Below are 26,299 nucleotides of genomic sequence, written 5' to 3'. Positions count from 1 at the left end.
GAAAAAATGGCACACGAATCCTAATTAGATGAGACATAACTCTGGGGGTGTGCGTGTGTGTGTATGTGTGTGTGCGCGTGCGCATGTAATTGCATTGCGGATAATTGTTGACTCACCCTCGTATGTGGGTGTATTGATGTGTGGTGAGATAGAAATTTCTGGGATAGAGTTGTAATCGCTCGTGTTTAATGTTTTCCAGCTTAGGCGCCTTTAAACTGTATGTCCTTTTACGTCATTGAATACAAAATCGTGCGGATTTATTACATTAATTGAGTCGCTGCATTTTGAGTTTATGGTTGATAAGGCTTCGGTGGTATAGTAATAGTAAATAAATGTTTATTGCAATCTCCGGCACTTATCGTACAAATATTGAAGAATGAAACATATCATAAGTTAATTGATTGGTTGAGTTTATTTTGCTTCGCTTTTCTGCCACTTTTGGCTAATCGCGAAGATGAGGATGAGTGAAACTGATGAAGCGACACTCACAAAGAAACCCATGTCAAGGTCGGGATTTGACCCGGGACCCCCTCGTGTCGTAGCGCTCTGTGCTAACCATTCTGCCACGGAGGTAATAGATAAATAAATAGCGATGCAACTTATTTTGAAAAATCTGAATGGCTCATGGGATATATAATTCGATAATATTTAAAGATAGGAGCTTGAAACGTTTTCCACCTACAATGAAATGAATGTAGTTTTTTTTTTATTTTTTTTTTAAAATGTATCAGTATTCAGGACATAGTATTAGTTGAAATGAGGCAAGATTTTAAAGATGAAGCCTATTGAGGTTTAAACACCGAAGAGGTAAGAACTGCTTCTTTCGTTCTCTTAGTGGAGAAAATCAATAATGAAGTACGACCTAATTATCTAGACTCTTAACGCGCAGTAATGTGTGGGCCATTGACTCTTAATGAAAGCCAATTGCGGGACTCCGCAACCAATGCGAAATTTATCTACTTCTCGACTGCAAGACCAAATTCCAAAATGTCCTTCCCTGGTGATCGACTTTTTCCAGTGTTCTAGCCCACCACCAAAACGAAGAGCTTGAGTATCGAATCGGGAAGGGAAGTTGAACCGACCAGGAAACCACCAAATCGCTGGAAATCTGTGAAATATCGGCATTGTTACCTCTAATGCGCATGCCTGATTGCAATTTCGTGGATTGCTTGCTTTAATTAACGCCACATATTTGCACCGTAAGATTAACCGCGACGGGAGGACGAAAAGGCAATATGATGGGAACGAATTGGTCAATGTAAAGGTAAGAAAGAAGGGGGGAATATCCAAAGCAGGCCCGCCCCAAACCCGCATACATTCGAGGGTATACACTTACTATGTCCTGATGCCTTTAAATAAACCAAGACATCTTCTGCTCCGAATTTATCGTTTCCCCGCTCTTTTCTCTTCCTTTCTTTCCTCTTCTTTATTTACAATATACAATTTTATAAGTATCACCAAAAAAAGGGGGGATGTAAGGGGTGACCTTCCATGTAGTACACCCAATTGTCGACCTCACATCCACGTAGCACACTCTGGACTGCATTTCGCAGACTAACGAAGCTCTGGCGTCTGGCCCTATGGCCAGTATAATTCTGTGTGTTGTCTTGTTTTTGTCCTTATGTGTGATGAGTGCTACTTTACAGCTTCAGCTTTTAATGGAAGTCAGAAAATCTTAATATTTTAATGACACCACATAACAATTATGTTTTTTTTTAATTATGGTAAGGGGCTGGACCCCGTATAATGTGACGGGTGCAAATTCGCCTAAGTGCTGACGCACCCAAAATTTTAACTTCAAATTCAAAAGAAATAGAAAATAAGAAAATAAAATAAGGTTACTTGTATCAGTGTTAATCTACATTAATGTATTAGTTTGTTAGAATGTTCAGATCATTCTGGTGTCCAGAGCAAGTCATATTTATTGATTTATGATATTTGTAAATTAGGTTCTAATTTCAAAAATAATAACAAAAAACATAATGAGCAATTTTGTTTAGATACAATATATATATAATTATAAAAATAAGTAATTTTTTAATATTTCTATTGCGGTGGTTATTGTGGTATGCTAAATCTATGTGTAAAGGGAAGAAGTGCCGGGGGCTTTGTTATATAGAGGGCCAATCCCATTATGCGCCCTTGAGAAAATCTGCTATAATGCCTCAGTCAGAATGATCAGCCACAAATGTATAGCAATATAATGGGAAAATTTTCTCAAGGATGTATGTTCCACTTGGATTGTATTATCGATCTAGATACAGTGGGGCGGCTTGGTGGACGAGCGCATTACTGGTTGACTTTCGATCTCGCCACCGAAGTTCCCGGATTCGAGTCCCGACCTTGACATGGGTGTTATTTGTGAATGCCCCTTCATCAATTTTATCTAATCATCACTCATCCTCATCATCACCATTAACCAAAAGAGGCAGATGCGCAATGTGAAATAACAAAAATACAGATACAGTGAGTAAGAATTCGCACATCTCAGCAACCCTGGTAATCGTCACCATTCAATATGATAGAAGTAAATACACTGTTTTGATTCTATCAATTATTTGCGATATTGGAATGAAATCACATACAATTCGAAAAATTGGGACATAAATGAGACCCAAATAGTATTGGTACAGCCTTTGGCTACTTGTAGCAACGAAGTGAAATATTTGCGCAAACATCACTGTATAACGTTTCTTGTCTACCTATTTTGGTTATTTTACGTAGGTTTTCTACTTCTACGTTAAACATAACGATGAGGATGAATGATGAGTAGACTTAGTTGATGTGGATGCAAATGGCTCATCCATACCTTGGCCTCCCAGATGGTGCAGTGTAGTCGTCGCCTTGTAATCAAGTGGTCCCGGGTTCGATACCCTGTGGAGGCACATAGTGGTTCGGATACCACTTTAAACTATAGGTCCAGTCCCGAATAGCCTTACTGTGCATAAAGTGGACTTAAAACACCAACTCAGTCAATAATCCATACCTTACCAGGATTCGAATCCAGTGACGTTTGGACATACTAATTCTGCAGTATAATTATTTTCTCTTTACGTGTTAGTTTTCTGATGCAAAGTTTTCTCGGACAAACCCACAATTATTTCTCAGTTCGTTATTATTTTTATATTTAAATTAATGATATACACTGAAAAAATGTCGGTGTTAAAACAACATAGACAGTGGTCCCAGGAAGTTCACACCCCATTTTGGTCAACGTTTCACCTCAGTAGTGTTGAAATAACACAGATAAATGGTAACAATCAACAAAAAGGTGTTTAACACCGATATTTTTTTCAGTGTAATTTAAACATATTAAACAAAGTTTAAAAGAAGACTGGTTTGTGGAGAAACAGTGTAAGAGATTAGTCACATTTTGGACTTTGCCCACAAGACACACTGAAAATTATAAAAACAATAGAACCTTTGTTGCTTGGAAGTTTACTCGCGCGGAAGTGCTAAGAATGTGGCTCACTTACAATGGAAGTCGCATGGTATTTGAACAGACTTCTTACGGGGCTTGAAATAAAAATACTTAGTAAGGTCGTCGAACTGGAGAACGTTTTCCTTTTGCAGGATGAAAAGAAATGTGAAGGAAGTTCGAAAATAAATGTGTTGAGAGATACTGGCTGGAAGGGGAGATGTAAAAATTGAACAAATAAGCACGCGACATACAAACAAAGTTTTCACGTAGTGTAGCAGCCATTTACATTCTTAGGTCGTTGTTTATTAGTTAGGTCGGTATGTCTGCCAGCAAGGAGGGACGGCTTTTAATGAGCTGCTTCTTCTTGCATGCACGTGATATAGAGAGGGGAGGGATGCTGCGGAAGTGCAGAGGAATGCACGGAGTCTCCTTGGAGCGGCATCTCCCAAAATATCCGAGTTGAAACCAGACTTTCCATATGTCAAACTCAACGTCTAGCTACTAGCTACGAGAGAAAGATTATTTGGAAGAGTTTCAATTTCTTCCCGTCTCCTAAATGCAATTTATCCTGCATGTGACAGGAGGAAAGGAATTAATGAATCTAATTAATCCAACTGAAGTTAATATTAAAGCTCATTATTAACAGTAATAACAATAACAATGTTCTATTTTGACCATGTTGCGGGCAGCCGTACAATACTCTTTCCAGTTGATTTCAACTGCACTGTACAGTCACTTACATAGATAGTAGTAGGCAAATTTCTCATCACCAGGGAACGGATATATATGTAAATACATATTTATGTCTGAAGCTGAAATCACATATTTTTGTATTATCTTTGCGCATCATGAAATGTAGATTCGAAAAATTCCATTTTTATTTTCCATATTTGTACATATATTAGGTTTTGGCTCATATTTTACATATATTAGTTATTTTTACATATTATTTCCATATTTCAGAACATTTCTCAACATATTCATATTCGCGCAATAACTACATGCCCCCGTGTGACCGAAAGAGTTGGGTGAATTTCTTACGAATAACTGACAAAGTCCGAATCGACGTTAAAGAAACGAAAGTTTACGACCTTTTTTATACCCTCCAATTGCGTTAATTACAAGTTTTCTGTCATCCGAACAATAATGTTGTTTTATTCCTCAATTTTACACCTCCCAAGTGTTTCCTTTTTCTATTGTAAAACACTTGAAATTCCTGTTCATTTACAATTGTTGTCAAGAATAGAGAATGAGGGCTCATGCATTGGCTGGTTGTTACGAACGTTATTTTGGCAACGTTAACTCTAGCAGACATTGCGAATTTGAAATACACTCTCATTACTTCTTGCGATATTGAACGCAGTTTTAGTCAATATAAATACATATTAAGAGACAACAGAAGGAAATTCATGTTCGAACACTTACAACAAAATTTTGTTATTCATTGTTTTGGAAACAGAAAATGAAAACACATATTTTGTTATTTTATAATTAATTTCAGTGTAAGTGTACTGTATTTTATGATGTAGTTTCTTATATTATTAAAAAGGTATTTTACAATTTTAAGTCCATATTTAACTCCATATTTGGTGAAAATAATTAAATATGAATTTACATATTTAGCACAGCATCCGTTCCCTGTCCACTCACAATGTGAGCAGGGACGGCGCCAGGGTTGCTCGAGGGAGTGCTTGCGCATCCCTTAATTTTCTTCCGAACCCCCTACGTTCCACTGAAAACATTTGAAAGAGGTGTCGATATACATACTATCCTGTACTGGCGGCAACCTCAGTAAAGATCAGCGTTCGATTTTTTTTCTCGTCAGTATTGCTGCTAACAATTGATTCTTCTCTTGTTTATTCAAGTGGTCTGTTTGTGGTTTTCGATAATTGCCCGTAGCTTAGTATGAGTTATGTTTTTTTCTTTTTCTTTTTTCATTGTTGATAAACGGTATATTTTCCGCCTACTTGTTCCTCCTCGCACTGGAGACAAAATTTCAGCTGCTTTCAAGGTTATCACTAACACCAGATCGCGCTCAGGAAATTATTTATTGTGATGCGAGTTGTAACTTGAAGGGTATACCTTTCTTTTTAATACGTTCTATGTATTTGATCCACGTAACATGTCTAGTAAACGTACCATTTCATACTTTTTCAAAAACTGTTAAGAAGAGGCCCAATGTTCACGAAGAAAGTTCGTTGTTGGGGATAGTGCGGCGGAAGGGATTTTAACGAAGACGAAGTTGCTGTCCACTTTGCGTTTTGTCCTGAAGTGGCAGACGGAATGTACATATTATGTATTATGTACTATGTAATTTGTACCTCCATTGGCTACATTGAAAAGGTTAAAAAGTTGTTGTATTTAAAGGCAAGGATAATTTCATTTTGTATTTCACTACATAGTTCAAAAAGACTGCAACGTGTATCTGAACGTTGACTATATTACCACTTTCTTGGAGTATAAGACTTACTCCCTCTGTCCCATAATTATTGTCCGGTACACCTTTGTTTGTTGTCTCATAATAATTGCCCAATATTCAAACTGTGACATTGGTGTATACAGAAGAAGAACATGAAACAAGGGAATGAGTCATACAACTTTACTACTCAAGGATCAGTACAAATTGTGCTTTCCATCTGCCTCTTCGTCTGTTATTTCTGTACTACCATTTTGGCATACCGGACTATAATTATGGGACAGAGGGAGTAATACATATCATCATGGACGTCCAGGGGGAGGGCAAGGGGGCACAGCCTCCCTGGAAAATGGATGTCAATCTAAAGTTATATACTTCACACATATAATTTCATTTCAGTCAGTAATTTATGTTAATCAGAGGCGGCGATTAGGGATGCAGTTGCCCCCCGCTTTTTGCTATTTCCCCCGCACTATGATAAACCTTATCTACCAAGGAAAACTAAACTGTCCTTGCCCACCCCTCCCTCAGTTTTGAAAGATTGCATGCGTGTTCCATGTTCTCTATATTTTCAGAATCGCACCCCCTAAATTTCTTTCCGCACCCCCTCAGCACCCCTAGATGATTAATCCTGGCGCCGCCGCTGAATGTGAGTGAAATTGAAAGAAGAACACTGAAAAATTATTGGGTAACTTCTACTCCAGCATCGGTATAGCTCCATTCTCTAAATGAATTTATATTTTTCATTTTACGTCGTTTTTCTGCCACTTTTGGTTAATCTAGACAATGGCGATTAATATTATTATTATTATTATCATTGCCAATATTATGTCTGTGCCTTTACGTTCTTTTCGACATGTTTACTCTTTGCCAAAGTGCGTAAATCATTAAAGTAATAATAAAAAATGCAGTTCCTGTACTTTGTGCATGCACTTGTGGATAAATTGTAGTATATTCAATTAATTGCTACAAGTAACGACTTCCCCGCGTGCTTCTCCACATGAATTTCCCCATGAGGAAGCCGATCGAGCCCTGGGAGATTAGAGAACTCTGTGTTCAGCTAACAACAAGATGCATGGCGTGCGGAAGTTAGTGTTTATAGTTCGCACATGCGTAGCCCAGTAAAATAACGTGAGCAAAATGACTGGTATATACGTATGTCTGCAAGTTGATACGAACTGTCCCAAAGGGTTTAACCCTATTACGCACGCTGCTTTCTCATGAGGAAACCCACGTCAGAAAGCACATGGAAAGTTGTTGCCTGTAATGCCCCCATAAGAAAAGCAAGTTCACCTGTGCGAATTTCGGGATTGCAAGCGTGATGTTTTCTGTTTGAATCCCTGGTCCATGCATTTTTTTCATGGTTTACTTTGGTCTCTCACTTTCATCTTTGCGATTAACCAAATGGTAGGAAAATCTAATGGATCAACGTTTATATAATGCGTAATCGCTAAGAAGCAATTTAATAGTACGTAGAAATCCAAACAGTTATGTAGTTTACTGTGGAAAAATATTATTTTATATATATTTTTTTTTTATTTTTCAAAGAAGGGTTGTCAACGTTTGAGCCCACTTTATGCATTTATTTTTCGAACGGCAAACCCCTTATTCAATTTCAATTGCATACCAATATTTGTATTTGAAAAAGTTTGATTCTGTTTGTTATTGCTGTATTTTTCTTTCATAAAAATGACAATTTGCTATGTGCGGGCATTAAGTTATGTGTTCGCGTCCTCAAAATTCCAAAGCTTTTACTTGGCTTGGCACTAATTCGCTTAGTAACAATACTTTTTTCCAGTGTTTTTATTACCTTCTATAAATCTTTCTAGCAATTAACATTCGGAAGGAACTGCGTAGAAAACATGCTTGAATGATTTATCAACTCTCCGCTTTACCGCAGCATTCCAAAATATCACATCCCTTTTTCCACGCATAAAAATGGGGAAAGCAAAACATTCAGAACGTGGACGTGCTTTTCGCCAGTGCACGTGTGGCGTTAACCACGAAGTGATTTACTGCATTTGCTATTGGGTTACTAGCATATCCGTAGGCTTTTATGTCTTTTCTGACTCCTTGCCCTCGAACGTGATGGCATTTCAATTTGACTTGCCATTCAACAAGGAAGTTCTGTGGTTAAAAAGAAAATATTCGTCTCTCTCATATGAGCAGTTACTTTCACTTCTTAAAATTAGAAATTGCATACTTTCTTTTAAAGAAATATATTTTTCTTTACTTAACTGTATTATTTTTATTTCTTTTTTTCTTTTTGAATACTTGTCATAGAAGTTTTGATTTTTCTTTATCGAAAATCTTGAAGCTGTGTGAAATGCTTGTGATAGATATTGAAAGTTAAGTGGACATGAGTTATTGTCAACTTTCTTAGGAATAATCACGAAACTAATTTTTGTGTGAGTTTATAGGTTCGTAGCCTTGAATTGCGCGAAATAATAATGGAAGTAGTATATGATTCGTGAACTCTTATTTTGCAAAGATGAATTTCTCGGAACATCGCTGGCGTTCGTTCACTGATGTGTGTTCTGGTTAATTTGGTCGCGACGATAAAAGTCGATGGGCAGTGGCCAACACACGTCTTTCTTGCATAGCGTCAAGATTCATTTCCGTTGGCAGTCCGTGGATGCAGAAGTCGGTCTTTGAGGTCTAGAAGTTAATGTAGAACGACGTGAAAGTCATATTTTTTTTTTTTCCTCTCGCTTCTTATCTCCGTGATTAACCTGAAGATGCGGAAAAGTATCACAAAATTAACTAAAATGTACGGACAATTTTAGGCTCACATTTCCACAGAAAATTTATTCGTGTCATGTTTCAAATATGCTGTTTGGATGAAATAACAATTTTGCCCTTCCATTTTAACATATTCTGACTTCAATGGCAATTTGTATTGTTTGCCATATTGTTGTTCATGCATCTTAAAGATGAGATGGACCTACCTCACTACGGCGTAGTGGTAACTGTACGTGCCGACCAAATAACGTAGATTTTTCCTTATATTTTCTTTTACCTTTGGAAACAATATTTATGAAACCTCCTTGAGTAAAACTGGCTTCGAAGTCAGAGTAAATACATCTTAGTTACAAAAAAGCTAAATAATATATATTACGTTCAGTTAGCGCAGAAATGCATCACAACAAGCTACTACTTTGAATTGTGTCAGTCCACATATGCCGCCCCACGTTGGTTAACATGTGTGTTCTGCATTGAGTGAGCTCTTGGACAAACAATTGTTCCTTTGCCTCGTTCTTATTGTATTTATTTGACAACTGTTGTCTGCAGAGAAGTTCGTTTCATGACAGATTATCAAAAATGAGGAATATAGCAATTATAAAGTACGCATATAAAGACAAATATAATAATAACAACAACAACATGACAAGGCTATGAAGCTTTTTGAAAAGTCACTTTCGTGCAAATGACCTGTGGATTAGGAAGAGTCTTGGAGCCTTGTGATAGAAGAAATTCCAACATTTGGTGTTAGTACACGGTATCTGGATGTGAAAAAAGTTGCAAAAATTCATTTGTCATAATTTTGAAGAGTTACGTATTTTAAATCTGAGAGTTCGTGAAGGACAGATAGGAAAGATCGTGAATTTAAAGCATGTTCAAGGAGATTGACGAAAGCTAAATATTCTAAAGAAATTTGTCACTTTTTATTTTGCATACATATATATCTATATATGATATATTCTTTATCAGAATATATAAGAATTTAGAAGACACATGAATTTGGAAAGCGCCAACAATCGCTCTTCAAAATACTCTAGAAGATGTTGTTTTTGTAGAGGTTTTGAAAATACGAGTACGGTCTTAATGGTTCTTCCTTGCAACATCAATGAAAGAGTTTGATAAGCTTCGCTGGAAACATGCAATATTTATCGAACAGGGCTGGTCTTTTGTCTCGTGCAATCTTCTGTTCCGGATTGATAATCTTTAGGAGACTCTTCAAGCCTGATTATTTATAGTAGGAGCCCGAATTCATCTCCCCTCTCTGATCCAAAGATATCGTGCTTTCCGCAATATTGCAGTCCGCGACCATCTGTGCCCCAGCGTTCAATATGGTGAGACGTGATTGGAACACTTCACATGTCAGCAGCTGCTTACCAGGAACAGCATTAAAATTCGTTCTCTTTTCACCGAAACTGTGAGCACTTCCAGCAATTTACACTCAAATTACTTTGCTACTCCATGCGCTTCTGTGTGTGTGCGGAAAGAAGTAATGAAGATGTTGCGGAAGGGGACTGAACAAAGCCTCCTTTATTTGCAGATGCAACTTCGAAAAATCACACAATATTGGTAGGAAATTGAAAGCAGCCTTGAATTATCTCGTGCTTCTTCATCTCTTGCTTATCTCGAAAACCCTTCCCCAAATACTTGTGTGAGAAACAATTTTTTTTTTGGGGGGGGGGGAGTTAGCCTGTATGTAATTCATAGAAATATCTTGAAAAGTATGAAAATAATATTTTTTTTTCAGAGCAAGCATTGTGGCCTGAATTTGTTTGAATTTTTGTTTAAAGTCCACTTTATGCACAGATAGGCTGATCGGGACTGGACCTACAGTTCAAAGTGGGATCTCAACCGCTGTGCGATGTGCACATTTTGTACTGATTTATTCCTCATACACACATCTCTAAATAACGAGTTTTTACTAATTAACTTGTATCAGCACACCTGGCCTGTACATAGACACATCGTTAGAGGTGTGAATTTTGTCGTCTGAGAAAGGTTGTAAAAACCAGTTAATAGGGAAGCTGCATGATTTGCAAGTAAACATGTAAAAAAAGAGCTATATATTTTTAAGGTACATGTTAATAACTTATTCTAAAAGTTGGTTGCAAAATAATGTATATTCAAAGTGAAATTACAAAGAAACTCATAATAAGGAATGATAAAGTATGAATTGTATTCTTCTTGCAATGTTTCTAACGGTTGAAGGACAAGATTTTTAAAATTTTACCCAACTAGCGCACACACATACATACGTACATGAAGATGTAGGATATATTAGGCTTAGATGTAGAATTGAGACAAGACGAGACTTGGTAGTTATTTTCTTTATCTTCTTACATGCAATTATTACAAGCATTTTTTTAGCATAAGGATTTCCTTTGAATTTTTGTCCTTCTATAGTCTCATATGTAGACATTTGAGTTTATTACAATTGAAAGCAAATTCATATTAATTTTAGTTCATGTATACAACACGTTCTACGATTGAATGATTGATTGATTTGCTTTATTTTACTTCGCTTTTTGTGCCACTTTTGCCTAATTTGCGAAGATAGGGATAAGTGATGATATGATGAAATTGATGAATAGACACTCACAAACATCCATGCCCATGCCGGGATTCTAACCCGGGACCCCTGAACACGTTCTACGAGCTATAGCTTGTCTAGCATAATGTGTGATAAGTATAGAACTGACTAAAGTCATTTTTTGAAAAGTTACAGCAACTATATGTGAGTTACATTTCAAAATGAGTAACTGTTACTGTAACAAAGTAGCTGTACGTTCTTTTAAAAAAACACATTTGATTGATTTATTAAATTAAGTTATTTTACGTAGATTTTCTCCCACTTTGACTAATCACGATTATGAGGATGACTGATGATATGATAAAATTGATGAAGCTACACTCACAAAGAACACCCATGTCCAGAGAAAGATTCGAACCCGAGACATCTAGCGTCATAGCGCGCTATTGAAACACACATGAGCGCACACACACATATTGATTGATTTGCTTTATTTTACTTCGCTTTTTGTGCCACTTTTGGCTAATTCGCGGAGATGTGGATGAGTTATGACGATGAAATTGATGAATGGACACTCACAAACATCAATGCCCTGGCCGGGATTCGAACCCGGGACTCCTGACGTCGTAGCGCCATGTGCTAACCAATCCGCCTCGGGGGCCGGCACACGCACGTATATTTCATAGGTTGATTAATACATCTGTATTTAACGCATTGAGGGATACTCATTTTCTTCAGGACGCTATACCCTTCCAAGATTGTACAAGATTGTTTCTTTTTGTTAAATTAGTACAATTCACGTTGATAGAAAATTTATTTTTGAACTCAAATTTTCACAAATAATAATTCTATATATTTTATTATCTTTCCTTATAGATTGTCACTATACGTGTCACCCGCAATGTCAAGATTTGGTGACACTCGATTGTCGTGGCTTGGAGTCAGAGCAATGTAGCAGTGGGACGCAAGTAGACTCCACAGTTGGGCTTCAAGAAATCACCGACCCTAGTCTAGATCCTCAGCTACTAGAGGTCACGAATGAGGTAAGACCCATTTCCTTATAGAGCTGATTAGGTTTGGTTTAGATCCAATCCTTACTTTCTTTCAAGCAAGGGTTTGCAGGAGCAGAAGTCGTTTTGGTGTTCTTATTGGTTACTCCTATTCTAATGTAACTCAAGGAAATTCAATCTGTTTTGAACGCATTCATTACAATGCACTGAAATGAGGAGCATTACAAAACTGTAAAGTAAGCATGCGAAGTGTAGATCAAATCAACAGTTGATGTAGAAAAGTTGCAAAATGTATCGAAATGTAGAACAGTACTAAACTATACTGTACCAATCTAAGACATAATCTATGGATCAAATCACCAGTTGATGTAGAAAAGTTGCATAATCATTTGAATCAAACGATGATTCCAGTTCATTTAATGGTTGCTCTGCAGTATAGGTGCTATAACTTTTCGGCGATAATGGTGGAAGGAATATAAACCTATCTGGGAGTCATTTAAAGTTTTTTCCAGAAAATATGTTGCAGGATGAGTGAGGGTGCAAATTCAGGGACAGGAAACAAATAACCAATTATATATTTGTTGAGTGTACGAAGGTTCTTAGGTTTGAATCCTCGTAAGTTATTAGTGTGTCACTGTGTTCGTTCTATGTTCCATCATCTATTTCACTCATCGCTCAAGAGGCAGAAAAGAGCCTAAAGTAACTGAAATAGAAACAAAATACAGGAAATTTTCCTCTGGGTGAGGCGTTCATCACATAGAACTGTCAATTAAAATTCTCATCTTGGCCTACCAACAGAGATAATTGGAGGTTATAACGTTGTACTAATACGCTTCTCACATTTTAATTTGAATCTCACTCCAGTGTAAAATTATGAGAACGACTCTGATTAAAACGTATACTTTCGTCATATAGATTCTCATTCAACAGATGCAGCATTTGTATTTGCGCAATGACTTCCTTCCTTTGGACTTCGTTGTGCGTATATGGTTTCATTCTACCTCCACGTCACACATACATGCTCCCAAATGCCAATGTAGTTATTTCCCACAACTTAATTTAGGTGAGATCCAAACCATACATATTTCCACAAGCAAATTTACCTGCAGCAAAGATACGATACGGTATATTATACCAATTATAACCCTTTGTCCGTGGTTGAGTCCTTTAGTAAAATTAGCAATGGTGCGCCAGGCATACAAAAAAGTCTGTGAAAAAATAGTGATGGTGTTTGCCACCTTTGATTAGACACGGGATAAAAAAAGTACTTTTTGCCAAAACCAAAAGATTTTTTCAACTTATGTTTTTAGAAAATTGCTTTCTGCTCACTAGTACCAAATATTAATAAACCTGAACAGATTATGTAACATTAATAAAATCATTCAGGTCTAAGAATTGTATCTCTGTAGTTTTGTTATATATATATATATATATATATATATATATATATATATATATATATATATAAACAAACATCAAATATCTGAAGAAATCTTAAACATAATTGCATAGCTGCTACAAAGCACCCGCAGCAGCGAAAAACAAACACCGCTTCAAATGATCTGATGATAGCTGGCTCGGCTGGACCTTTGGCCGGACACCGACGAAGCAGTTTTGGAAATTTCCTCTCCTTTCGAAACACCGCTATGATATTTCAAATTCTGAAAAATTACATCTGCTTATAATTCCTTCCAGAGCATTCACGTGAATATTCGTGTGGTTTACTGTTGCTATTGTCTAGATATTCGGAATAGATCCGTGGATACGCAAGAAGCAGTGCGTGGAAATTTTCTGGTCTAGGTACGATATTTTACTTAAAGTACATCTCAAAATTAAGTATTTCAGTCCGACAGTACACAACGAAATGGTTATATTTTCACACTACTCTGTCTTAAAGATGATCACCGATAAAATCACTAGTAAACTATAAAGTAGTGAGGCGGAATTTAGCATCATATATGCTGAGTTCTATGATTCAGTTTTCTAAGTTTATATTGCATTTTATATGTTTATTCTTGTTAGAGCTATACTACTAAAAGAATTATGAATTGGCGAGATGAAAGAAACACTGAAGAAAATTTAAGTTGTTAAGTTGTAGGTTCTCTGCGGAAGGCCCTGAAATCGTTAGTTAGGCCACTAGGTAAAAGTCTGTAAGAAACTAATATTTTATGATAGTTTTTTCTTTACAAAACTATTTCAATTCTGTTCATAATAGTCGAACACGCTTGTGATATTGATAAAATTAAGTGTATTTACTTAATTGATATTACAAAGTATTCCATGAAACATTCATTGCGTAGAGTCTGAAGTACAAAATAATAGTCGATAGTCTTTAGGGATTATGTTCCTGAGAAAGCTATCATATTCTGTGTCATGTTCAAATGTTATCTCCAGTGCATTATGACCGAAAAAAAGAAATATGGGCATGCAATTCAAGAACACTAATATTATTAGCTGGTTATAGTAGCACATATCTTATCTATCAGCGAAAAATCTCCCGGGTAGTATTTAATTTTTCACTATCATATTTACACACATTTAATTCACTGTTAACGAAGCTTTAGTTATTGCACATTGGCTTAAATTGTCCCATTGCATTTACATTTCATCAGCTGTTTCCTCTACAAAGGTTCGAAAATTGTTCTTTCAACTGATTAGTGTTCACTTTCACAGTAATTCTTCACTTTCTTAACCGAAGTACATTTCCAAAACCGAAGCTGCGATATATCCTGAAAATCCACCTTCTTCCTTGAGTTCATCTAACGCTGCTCTAATAATTGGAGGTCCCAAGTAATTGTAGATAGGTGTAGCAACTGCACTAACGACAGGAGTAGCTACACTAACGATAGGAACTGCCGCATCCCGTACAACTGGAGTTGCTGCACTGACTATCGGATTTGCCACGCTGACAATCGAACTCCCGGTGCTGACAAATGAATTTCCACTGCTGGCAAATGAGTCGTCCTCGCTGCCCACCATGGAACTTCCGGTTCTTACTATTGAACTTCCGGTGCTTACTATTGAACTTCCAGTGCTGACTATCGTACTCCCTGCACTGATTATTGTGCTACCGGCATTGACCATTGTAGAAATATAATCCTCCCTCTTAGCTGTCTCTTGCATTGGTCTACTTCTTACAATCTGGAAAAAGACAAGAGCTTGTTAACATATTTTTTTTCTTCGTGGCTGGATTCTGTGTCTCGTTACTTTTACAAAGTTAAGATGCTCGTTAAGATGTAACTAAATCAATTAAAATACATATTATTATTATTATTATTATTATCTCAAGTAAGCAAATTACATTTGTCTTACATTGGTCACCCTACTAAACAGTTAACTGGGTTAACTGGAATAAACGTTATTATAAGTCAGTTTTACAGTGCAAGAGTGCCTCACCGATGGAGCGAGCAGTGGTAGCGTCGTCGCCTTGTAATCATGGGGTCCCTGGTACGATACCCAGTGGAGGTACATAGTGATTCGCGTGCCACTTTAAACTGTAGGCCCAGTCTCGATTAGCCTTACTAAAAGTTGTGTTTTAAGCACCAACTCAATCAATTTTACAGAGCAAGTTCCAAAGTAGTAATTTTCAATCTATTGATTGGTTTGATTTATTTTATTTCGCGTTTCTGCAACTTTTGACTAATCGCGAATGTGAGGATGAGTGATGTTACGATGAAATTGATGAAGGTGCACTCACAAAGAACACGCATGCCCCGACCGAGATTCGAACAAGGGAGCCCCTGGACATACTGTCATTCATTACATCATCAATGTCAAATTATTCTTGCTTTTCTCCTCCTTCCAGTATTTAAAATATTTATTATTTCAAAAAAAGTTACTGTTTTGCAGGTAGGAAACCAAACTAATTGGTACTTTTAATTTCTAGATTTCAAGTTAAACTTTATGCACTTATTCTCAAGCACGCTTAAAGTGGCCTCAAATTAAGACAAGAAAACCTCAGATACAGAAATCCTGTTGGAACATGTCGCGCTAATCTTAGAAACAGGAAAATCAATCTTGATTTTTCGTAAGTTATAGCTAGTAATAGCAGAGAATACAGTATTGGAAAGAGAGAGCTACAGTATATTGTCAGTCTATTTACAAAACCGCAAGAGCAAATTGTACCGTCCCGTGACGCAGAAAGGTTGTTCAAGTCTCTAATTGATGTAATGAGAAATAATTTGCGGTAAGGTGTTGTTGTGGAAGTGAGCACAAGGAAGCATCACTTGAAGTAAAACCTTATTCAACTGACTGTGGTTGTGTTTTTAGGAATAGAAGTTTAGAATAAGTATTTTGGTGAGTTATTATTATCAGAACTTCCTTCAATATCAAATGGCAGCAGTGCAATTGTCGAAGTTTATCTAGAATGTATATACGGGAATAATTTCAATACAATTATTGCCAAAGTATTTAAGGAAAGTTTATTTATGTGGTAAAAATAAACATTTCTGTGCATTGTGCGAAGCGTGATGGCAATTAAGCTCATTTAGCTCTTTGTAGACCTGTAAAAACTCATGAAACCATTACGAGTACATTCTACATTAATTTTATTCCAGTGAGGAGTTTTTTGATTGAACTCTTTATAGCTAAGTAATGTTTTCCTAGTCCATTTGAATCCGTTTTGTGGCAGCAGCTCTGGATTACAACATGAGAGAGCTTTTCATCACTCACCTGCTCACTCTCTCTCTATTATTCTATTTCTATTGTTACTCAACAATAAATATAATTTTATTACATTTATAATACAACCATTTTTATTGGCCTTTAATGATTATAGAAATTATTAAATAACTTCCATTGCATCTTCCTTAATGCTCCAGAATTAAAAATTATTGCAATGCTGAAAATAGATACTATATCACACAGATAACGTTTATCTGTAATTCGGTAATAAATTATATACTTACATAAAATACATGTGAAATTAAAATGAGTTGAGACCTGTATACACTTATCAGCAAATACAGAAAATAAATAATGCAGGCAAAAATTACATGGAATGTTAATAACATCGTAAAATCTAGCTCAGAAGTTAAGAATGTAACATGTTCAAAATGTAAAGTAGAATATTTGAAATATATAAAAGTGTATCAATTATACCTCAAACATTACATTTGGTAAGAAATGTATTCAAAAATATATTTTGTCTTTGGATCCCTTAACAAATAGTTGAAGATAAATCATCACCTCGTAATATGTTACAATACAGCCTTATTTTAGATAGTAATGTCAGTAATACATTTTAGTATGGATGAAATCTTGTGTGGCAGGCCCAATTTGTATGAGACGGATAAGTTTATGTGTATACGGGAATAGCCAGTTAGGTTTTACTTTGCGTGTATTGTGCTGGATAACTTCCAAGCGTTGCTTTTTCTTTTGTGTACATATGATTGGTTGTTTTATCTTATCCCACGCTCACTTTAAAATTTGTCCCTCTCAGAGAGAACGGGGTGTGTAATATTATAGGCTACACGTTCAAGATGTGGAAATGCAATAAATAAAATTTGTACTCTAAATTTCAATTTACTTGATAAATTGAAAAATTCAGTGGAACTGGCTGACCGAGAAATTTCATGTATAAAGGTGATTATAATTTATTGTACTCAGTAGTACTTTAATGATATTCTAACTGACCTTTTGATTAGTGATATATTGTCCTATTTTTCTTGAAGAAAGAAGTTTGTTTACACATAGTGATTAAATTCGTGATCGTTTTTATTGCATTATTTCGTTTCAATCACTTTTTCATCTATAATTGTATCCTTTACGATTGTGGGTTTTCCTTGCGAAGCTGTGTAACTTAATTATCCCATAGCAATTCCGGTAAAAAAGTAATATTTTTCTCAGAATTTAATAAGATGTTTAATTTTCGAACTATGCATAGTAATTTAATGAAGCACATATTTAAACAAAAAGAAAAAAAATATTCATAGAACCAGATTTATCCCAATGATTTTATTGAAACCTAATGTCCTATGTGTTCTGGACCTAACTTGCGCAATAGCGTTGTCCTAGGTATCATTAAAAGAAATTAATACTATTGAGACGAAAAAGTAATGCGATAAGAAATAACTGAGGATAAGGAGAGAATATTATAACTTCCGTAAAACACTCATGGCACCTTTCAAAATTGAAATGCTTGCTCTGTTAGCAGTGAAAATGTTGGATACATGATAGTCTCATATCAGGGAAATTGGAGGTTGAAAATGAATTGAGTAGATTTCTATCTTGCGATGCAGTAAGGTTACGAAATAATAATAATAAAAATTGGTATTATAATAAGTATTATTATTATTATTATTATTATTATTATTATTATATGTCTGCAGCAGTGTAGCTCTTGCCGCAATGAATCATTTAATATGAAACCGTCGTAATGCTACATAGTATGCAATGAGACACCAAAGAATAACTAACTGTAGCTGGTCACTTCAATCACAAATATAAATGCCATGTGCTATTTATAATTTTTATCGTAGGTTGTAGATTTGAAATTTATGATCCAAATTAACTGGTGGCCTGAGATGTGTCGTCATCACAATACCACAAAGGCTAATACTGCAGACCCTATTTCAGTAATAAAAAATAAAGCCATCCATTTCTCACTTAAGCGATTTAGGTTCTTTGGGAAAATTGGTGTCCCAATACTTGGTCATCGCTTGACACCTTCCATCGATCTTATTCACAGGTCGACTGACTGTTGGCATTAATATTTCATCGCGCCCGGTCGATAGTTCCCAGCTTCCTAGACCCTGCAGACAAATTCCCTAGTTTTGGACGAAGTTTAATTACTATCGTGTCTCCCACGTACGTACATACCTCTTTAAAAATATATCACATGAAGTTAATATAATGTTATATTCCGCAAAATACGATTTCGAGATGGAAATGTCGCATTTTACTTATTTAACACCGCTTTTATACCCCTCTTTGCTAATCGCGACAACCAGGCTGAATGGTGGTAAGAAATCAAAGTTTATGTCCTGTTTATGATCAAATAGGCTATTGGGACTGGACCTACAGTTTAAAGTTGGAACCAACTGGGGATCGAACACAGGACCCCTTGATTACAATGCGATAGCGTTACCACTACGCCAGCGGAGAGGCCCAGCTGATGAGGTGAAATGGATGAAGGGACAATCGTACACAAGCACAGGACACAAAGCCCACCGAGGAGTATCCTGGACGTGGGTCCACTTGCCTGCAAGAATGGAGTTCCCATCGTTCATTATGTAGTAGTGACATTTGAACGCTTTCTGTAAAGGTCATTCCTTAGTCCACGATACAAATTGTAAAATAGTTATTCGTGTTGTATATCAAGTATGAATATTTTGTATTTATATTTTGAGTATTTTACGTCGCTTTTCTGCCCCATAGGATAATTGCAACGATGAAGATGGGTGATGATTAGATGGGTTTATTTTAGTTTATTTTTAACTCCATTTTATGCACAAAAATGGTAATCGGAAATGGACCTACAGTTTAAAATGAAATCCAAACCGCTATGAACTTCCACCCGGTATCGAATCCGGGACCCCTTGATTACAAGGTGACGACGTTGCCAGTACGCCATCGGGGAGGCCCCGATGATTAGATGAGTAGGAATATTTGGAGTGAGGTGGTGGTGGATATATCCCATCATTGTGTATACGTCGGAGACTTGTCTGACGATCTCGCCTGGGTTTGATTTTCGGACAGGGTGTAGGTGTTCTTTTATCTTTGTTGTTTCCCTCTATTTCATCCCTTTACGCACACTAAATACCACTGACCTGTTCTTAGTACAAAATCTTGTAATTGTTATTCATCTATGTGTATTGTACAGCTAAGGAAAGGAGTTTATGCACAAGGTACAAGTACAACGTGCTCTTTTAAGAGATCATATTCCCTGAAACCTGTTGGGCCTTTCTGTAGTTTAATTTTGCGAATATGTGAGGAATTCAAGGTCCAATATTTATGCTGCACCATCTTTTTTAAGTTGTTGAAATCTTTTTAAAAATAAAGGCGCACTCCAATTTCTGTGATTGCCTCTCTTAGCAAACGAAGTTCTAGCATAGGGATTTCTTCTGTGTAATGGATGATCAAGAATTCGTGCACAAAATAGGAAAAATCGTGTATTATCGAAAATCCTGGTTTATTGCGTTGTTTTACCCATTGAGTAGTCATACACACAATAAAGTAACCATGAACTTAACTTTATTCGAAATTTGCATGCGAAACATTTCCATTTTCGTATGTTTGTGACTTTATTACGGACTGGCAAAGATGCTATGTGCCAGCTTCCCTTGCGGTTTGAGAAATTTGTAAATCTCAGATTTGTGCAGGAGAATGCTTTATAGTGTCCGTTCTTAGCTGTATCTGCATTGCAATATTCGGAAATGAAAATCCGAACTCCTCCGACAAAATGAATGAATTGTTGTTGTTTTAAATCCACTTTATGCATAGATAAGTCGACCTACAGTTTAAAGTTGGATCCGAGACAAAATGAATTATTAAGAGCCATACATTGCGGTCATCATTGAGTAAGCATGGACATTAAAGTAATGCATAAACATATCGAAAAAGTAATACATAAACCTATCGATAAATTAATTATTTTTTGGACAATTTTATTTTTGACTGATATTTCATAAAACTTTTTATCAACTATTTTATTGAAAATATAGTAGTTTTAATTTAATTGTTAGTTTATGTAGCTTTGTGTGATTCTATCTTAGTGAAAGATTTGTTTTCAAATTTACTTTATGCTCATATAGGCTAATCTGGATTGGATATGCACTTTAAAGTTGATCCTCAGAACTGCGCAAAGTGCTTCCACCGGGAATTGAATCCACAATTATTTCGTTACCAAGATTCGAACACAAAATTTCTTGACAGTGTCAGTTACGACGCTGTCGGGGAAGCCCAAGGCTTCTACCGTAGTAAGGAATATATGAAAATAATAGCACAGGAACACAAGGGAAATCAGAGAGTGCCTGGTGTGACCGAAATAATAACGCATCGAAACATCAATCATAAGAGGCAGAGTTGAATATGAACCAAAGATTCTACTTACTCCATTAAAACTCAATTAAGTTAAGATTCTGCTCTCCTCTTCGTTGAATAAGAATGCAACATGCAGCAATTTGCCTAACAACATACAAGTCATGTAATGTCTCTGTATCTTTCCAGAATCCAGAAAGATCAGAATGCATATTTTGGTTTCATCAGATGTAAATTGTTATTCCCATTACGTGGAGTACGATTTCAATGTTATTAGTAAACACGTAAACGATCTTTACACACTTATGATTTAACGTTTAAGTAACCTTATGTGTGTAGGAAAAATCCACATATGAAGTTGTAATCAGTCTGTATTAAATGTTTACAATACTATCGATTACTCTGTGCAAGTTCGCACATTCATGTTATTGAACTTTGAACGAATGCTCATATGTCATTTGTTATATAGCCAGCCTTAAGATCACAGTCCTAACATAATGTTGCATAGATGTTGAGAGATAATTGTAGAGGAAGTATAATTTGTGATAGCATACAGAAGTATAATGATACTTAACAGTTTGCTATTATTTGTTTGCAGTGGAACATACGCAGTCAAACACTCGTGCTCTGTTACATTACAGAATGCATTTCCTTACTACGTATAATGCACATAGAAGTAAGTTCAAGCACCAGGCTCCGTGATGGAGTGATTAGCGAAACGCGTTGAACTAAATGTTCTCAAGTTCGAATCCTGTGTAAAACATGAGCGTTTCGTTTCACCCTCATCATCCCGATTTACCTATAGCGGTGGGAAATTGACGTAATATAACAAAAACATACAATGTAAGTAAGTGTAAGCAATGGATGTGTTGTTAAAAGACTAATCTTCAAAAATAAACTTTGCTTTCATTATTATCGTACGTACAAGGTAATAGAATGACCATCCTCATGTTCCTTTGAAATTGTTACTTAAAACAAGTTCCAGCATGGAGTCATTTGGGAAGGCTCTTCACTCCCACAGGAAGGGTCAACGAAGAGGACTGACTGTACCCCACCCCTGAATTATGGAAAATAGCTAATTCTTCTATTCTTTTTTATTTATTTTCCTTTTCTTCCTTTTTGTGTTTTTTCTACAATTACTCTCTTTCCTGTGTATTAGAATATATTTTTCTTGCATTTTGCTATTGATTACAGCTTTTACCACCTTTTGTCTCTCATTTTCTAATTCTCCTCTCTCTCTCTCTCTCTCGTTTTTCTATTCTTTATTAATTCTTTCTTTCTTCCTTTTCCCTCTTACTTACTCACTCATCTATTTCTTGCTGTCTCTCTGAGCATATTTTCTTTCTTTCTTTCCTTCTTTCCATATCTAATTCACTCCCTTTTATTTCTTCCCCCCAAACATACACAAACACTCTCTTATATTTCTTTCTGTCTCTCTATTGTTATTTTATTTCTCCTCTCTGCCTATTTGACGGTGACCCTAACACGACGGAACACGATGTCGTGGTTTTCAATAAAATTTGCTACACTTCAAGCCTCTCCCCCCCCCCATTTGAATTTTCTACGGCCGCCCACGTTTGCCCATTTTTGTACTCGTGTATGAATTTATCCTTTCTCTAGTTCACTGAATTCGGTCATTTCCAACCATTGACTCCTTGTGCACATGCCAACGCTGATCTAGGAAAAAACTCTGAACCGAAGTTTTGTTCAATGCTATATGATGATTGGTTGATTACTATTTATCAACTTGTAAATTATCTATAATGTGACGTCGTCTGTGTGCGGATGATTTTCAGAATGATTCGTTCGTTTGTGCACGAATTAATCATTATTCTGTTGGCACTTATTCCTCTACTACGCCTTTGACACTGGTTATCTACTAGTCCTTAAATGCATTTCATGCCATATTTTATGCACAAATATCGCCGGTGATTGTGGTGACATAAAAAATAGTCATTCATAATGTGGGTTCAAAACCTTGGAATGTATAAAAATGTTTAAAGAAACAATACCTGTTACCTTCGTTAGTGGCGGCGATTGGGTTCCAAAATCGGGCGGGGGGGGGGGGCAAGGTGCTAAATCTGGGGGTAAAGATAGTTTATTTCCCTTTGTAGATAAGGTTTAGCATAATGCGGGGGCATCTGCCCCCTCGCCCCCCTAATTGCCGCCACTGCCCTCGGTGTTTCTAAACAACCGGAACTCACCAGTTGCCTAACATAAAACATATAAAGTAATTTTCACCACTAGTAGTGATGTAAAATACTGTTATATGTTAAATAAAAGGACAATAGTTGCAAGACAACACATTTCGTTCGTTTCTAGATGAATATTGTGATAGCATACAATAACCAGTTTTTGCAAATATCAGTAATAAATACAGATTAATGCGGCTCACACTAATGACATTGTGACAAAGTAATTTTACAGCTCAAGTACTTCATCATTTTGTGGAAGAGGTTTTTTTTTTTTTTTTGCGTTTTATAATGAAACAAAATTATTTTGTCGCTACGACGCCAGGGGTCCCGGGTTCGAATCCTGGCCTGGGCATGGATGTTTGTGAGTGTCCATTCATTAATTTCATCATATCATCACTCATCCCCATCTTCGCAAATTAGCCAAAAAGTGGCACAATTATTCGAATATTGTAATAAATTGTAACGTCTCTTTAGTTGTTTCATCTCCTCCGTAGACCACAAAACTCTCGTCAAACTGGACAGTTTAGTGTTACATGTAACGAATAGAGTAAGTAGCACATATGGATGTACATCCGACGACCAAAATAACAGTAAGCAAATTGTCCATCATTATGTTCATTCACTTTGTGTTCCTCAATATGAGGTTCATGAAATAAAACAAAAATGCCAACAGGTAGACAACATCTGTTCCAACATAGTAAGAAGCAATAATTAAAAACACGTGGGATGTGGAAAAACTAAAACTAAAATGGTGATGGGCAATTTGCCTACCTCTTTGTTTGCCGCCAAATGTCAATTTTCTATTCTTTCTGTTTTCTGTTCTATTCTAAAGCGTTTCTACTTTCTAGTAAGCTGCAAATATCTAACTACGCCCCTTCACAAATTGATTTTGGAATGAACTACTGCTAAGTTTCTCAGCTGAGTTGAAGCGTTCCTGGCACCAACTGATGTAGGGGTTCTCTTGGGTTAGTGATCAGATGTGTTCTGTAGAAGATTCCAATCTTTAGAGCTAATTTGACTCTCATTTTCAGAGTTCAACTGATCGCTGTTCCGAGAGAACTTCTACATACTGTTATATTCAAATATCTAGTTAGGTCTACTCTGCTCTTCAAGTGTATTATTTTTATATATTTTATATTATGTAGCTGGTGTTATCCAATACATTTTTTCTTGTTTGTTTGTGGTACTTACTTCCTTATTATTTGTTTTGTATATTTTTGTTTTGAAACAATATGGTTTGGCTACATCCGGGAAAGTTTTTCTGTCTCCATAAAGTCAAACGTAACCTTTCCAAACAGCCGTGGGACCGTGAAGTGTAAGGTCAAAGTAGAATGTGCTACAACCATCGAGTCTTCCTGGTGTGGAAGTTTTCTAGAACTTTGATCGCAGGAATGCACGTGCCTTGGTAGCATAGTGCCTGTCACGAGTAGTAATTTGTTTCGTCAGAGCATACTGGAGACCTTTTTTTAAATTTTTTTCGTGATTCAATTAATGTTGATGAATTTTAATTAAAAAGATTGTCGAAGATTCACTTCCCGCTTGATAAATATTTATCTACAGAAGACACAAAATAATTAAATGATAATCGTTTAAAAAGAAGGAGGGAGCTACGATTCTCGGTATTTTTTAGTCGTTTCTCGGCAGTGGTATCACTAGCATAAAAAGCAAATTAGGTCTCTGCAACAGAAAATATCAATGACTGCATGGTGCCATCACTTTAGGTCATTCGAAAGATGACTGCCACAAGGCAAGAAAAAAAATTGTATTGTTGAAAAGAAGGAAGAGATAATTGGTCTCGTGAACTCCAAGGTTCATTGAACTCACAATGTTGTTTCTGCCTCTGTTAATATAACCTATCATAAAAAAATGTTGGCATTGTTATATCTTACAATATGACAATAAAAGAATAATATGTCATGACAACTCATTAACAGAGAGAGAGGGAGAATTGAAACGAAAAGTATATTAAATGTAGTTTCAAAGTAAGTGTATGAAAGAGCACACAGTACCTTCAAATTCCAAGGTTCAAGTGTCATGCGAGTTTCACGTATTCTTTGTGTGATAACTAACACGGAAATTCCATTGGCATTATCATCTCATGTGTGTTAAAGGTTACTTTCCATCAGGAAGGGCAGTAGGTGTCGAGAAACTTGACCACAAATGAGGAAAGGAATATTTACTCAAGTACAACTCCTGGCAGGTCAATGCCCTGTGTGAAGCCATGTTACTGCTGGATGATCGATTATACATACTGTTCTCATGAAGCAATAAGGTTTCAGATCGAAGACGGTTGCTGCAGAACAATAGCTGCATGTGAATTACTATTGAGAATGAATGGCTCCTACAATATCCGTGTAAAAATAAACATGAAGAATAATGAGGGATGAAATTTTCACTTACTATAATGTCGTTAACTAAATCATAACGGAAACAGGTATTTTGTTTCATGGCTGCTCCCACGTCACTTGGTCTTCTTATGTGTATTTACATATTAATTAATTTAGTCTATTTTCTATCTCACTAGGCTAATCGCAAAAATATATTAGATAAGTTCATGTGTTATCCTGCTCGAACTCAGAATCCCTGGCCTCAACACGTTTCTATAAGCTAGTTATTCTTTCTCACTGAATACTAAATGGGAACTTTTCAACGAACACAATCATCGTTGTTATGTAATGTTCCTAATGCGAGTAGTGGCAGATGTTACGGTTGTTGAACTGAATATGGATTTGTGATCATTGTTGAGAATTTCAAGTCCTGTAATTGATAAGAAGAAAAGAGCATTACTATATCTATAACATATATAAAAACCAAATGAAAAATAAGCCAGTAGCTAAGGTATATTATTCTGTTGACCTGCCAATAATGTGTAAATTTACTGGTGTTGCCTAACATTACCCCCTCCCCCACTTGATACAGTCTATTGGAAAATCGAAGTTTTCACTTAGCCGAATTGCATGTATACAATTCCCATTGTCCAGATTAAAAGACTTAAAATGGACTTGCAAA

General features: G+C 36.2%; 2 protein-coding genes across 6 annotated transcripts in view; one reads left to right on the top strand and one right to left on the bottom strand.

Moving 5' to 3' along the window:
• LOC145984153 (ras association domain-containing protein 1-like) overlaps nucleotides 1–26,299 on the top strand; it is a 356,774-nt gene that overhangs the window by 196,984 nt on the left and 133,491 nt on the right. For all 5 annotated transcript variants that reach the window (XM_083117632.1, XM_083117628.1, XM_083117629.1 and 2 more), the window contains one exon: nucleotides 11,983–12,149. In XM_083117632.1, coding sequence (XP_082973758.1) covers nucleotides 11,983–12,149 — 167 coding nt within the window. The remainder of the gene's footprint in view (nucleotides 1–11,982; nucleotides 12,150–26,299) is intronic.
• The window catches only part of LOC145984540 (uncharacterized), a 35,554-nt gene continuing 23,596 nt past the window's right edge, over nucleotides 14,342–26,299 (bottom strand). Inside the window, exon 3 of the mRNA XM_083118192.1 lies at nucleotides 14,342–15,257. Within this exon, the coding sequence (XP_082974318.1) occupies nucleotides 14,805–15,257 (453 nt within the window). The 3' untranslated portion in view covers nucleotides 14,342–14,804. The remainder of the gene's footprint in view (nucleotides 15,258–26,299) is intronic.

The sequence above is a fragment of the Lepisma saccharinum genome, chromosome 2 (assembly GCF_977018435.1).
Source record: "Lepisma saccharinum chromosome 2, izLepSacc3.1, whole genome shotgun sequence".
Classification (NCBI taxonomy): Eukaryota; Metazoa; Arthropoda; class Insecta; order Zygentoma; family Lepismatidae; genus Lepisma; species Lepisma saccharinum.
The sequence above is the reverse complement of the archived record's forward strand: the minus strand, read 5'-3'. Positions and strand labels throughout refer to the sequence as shown.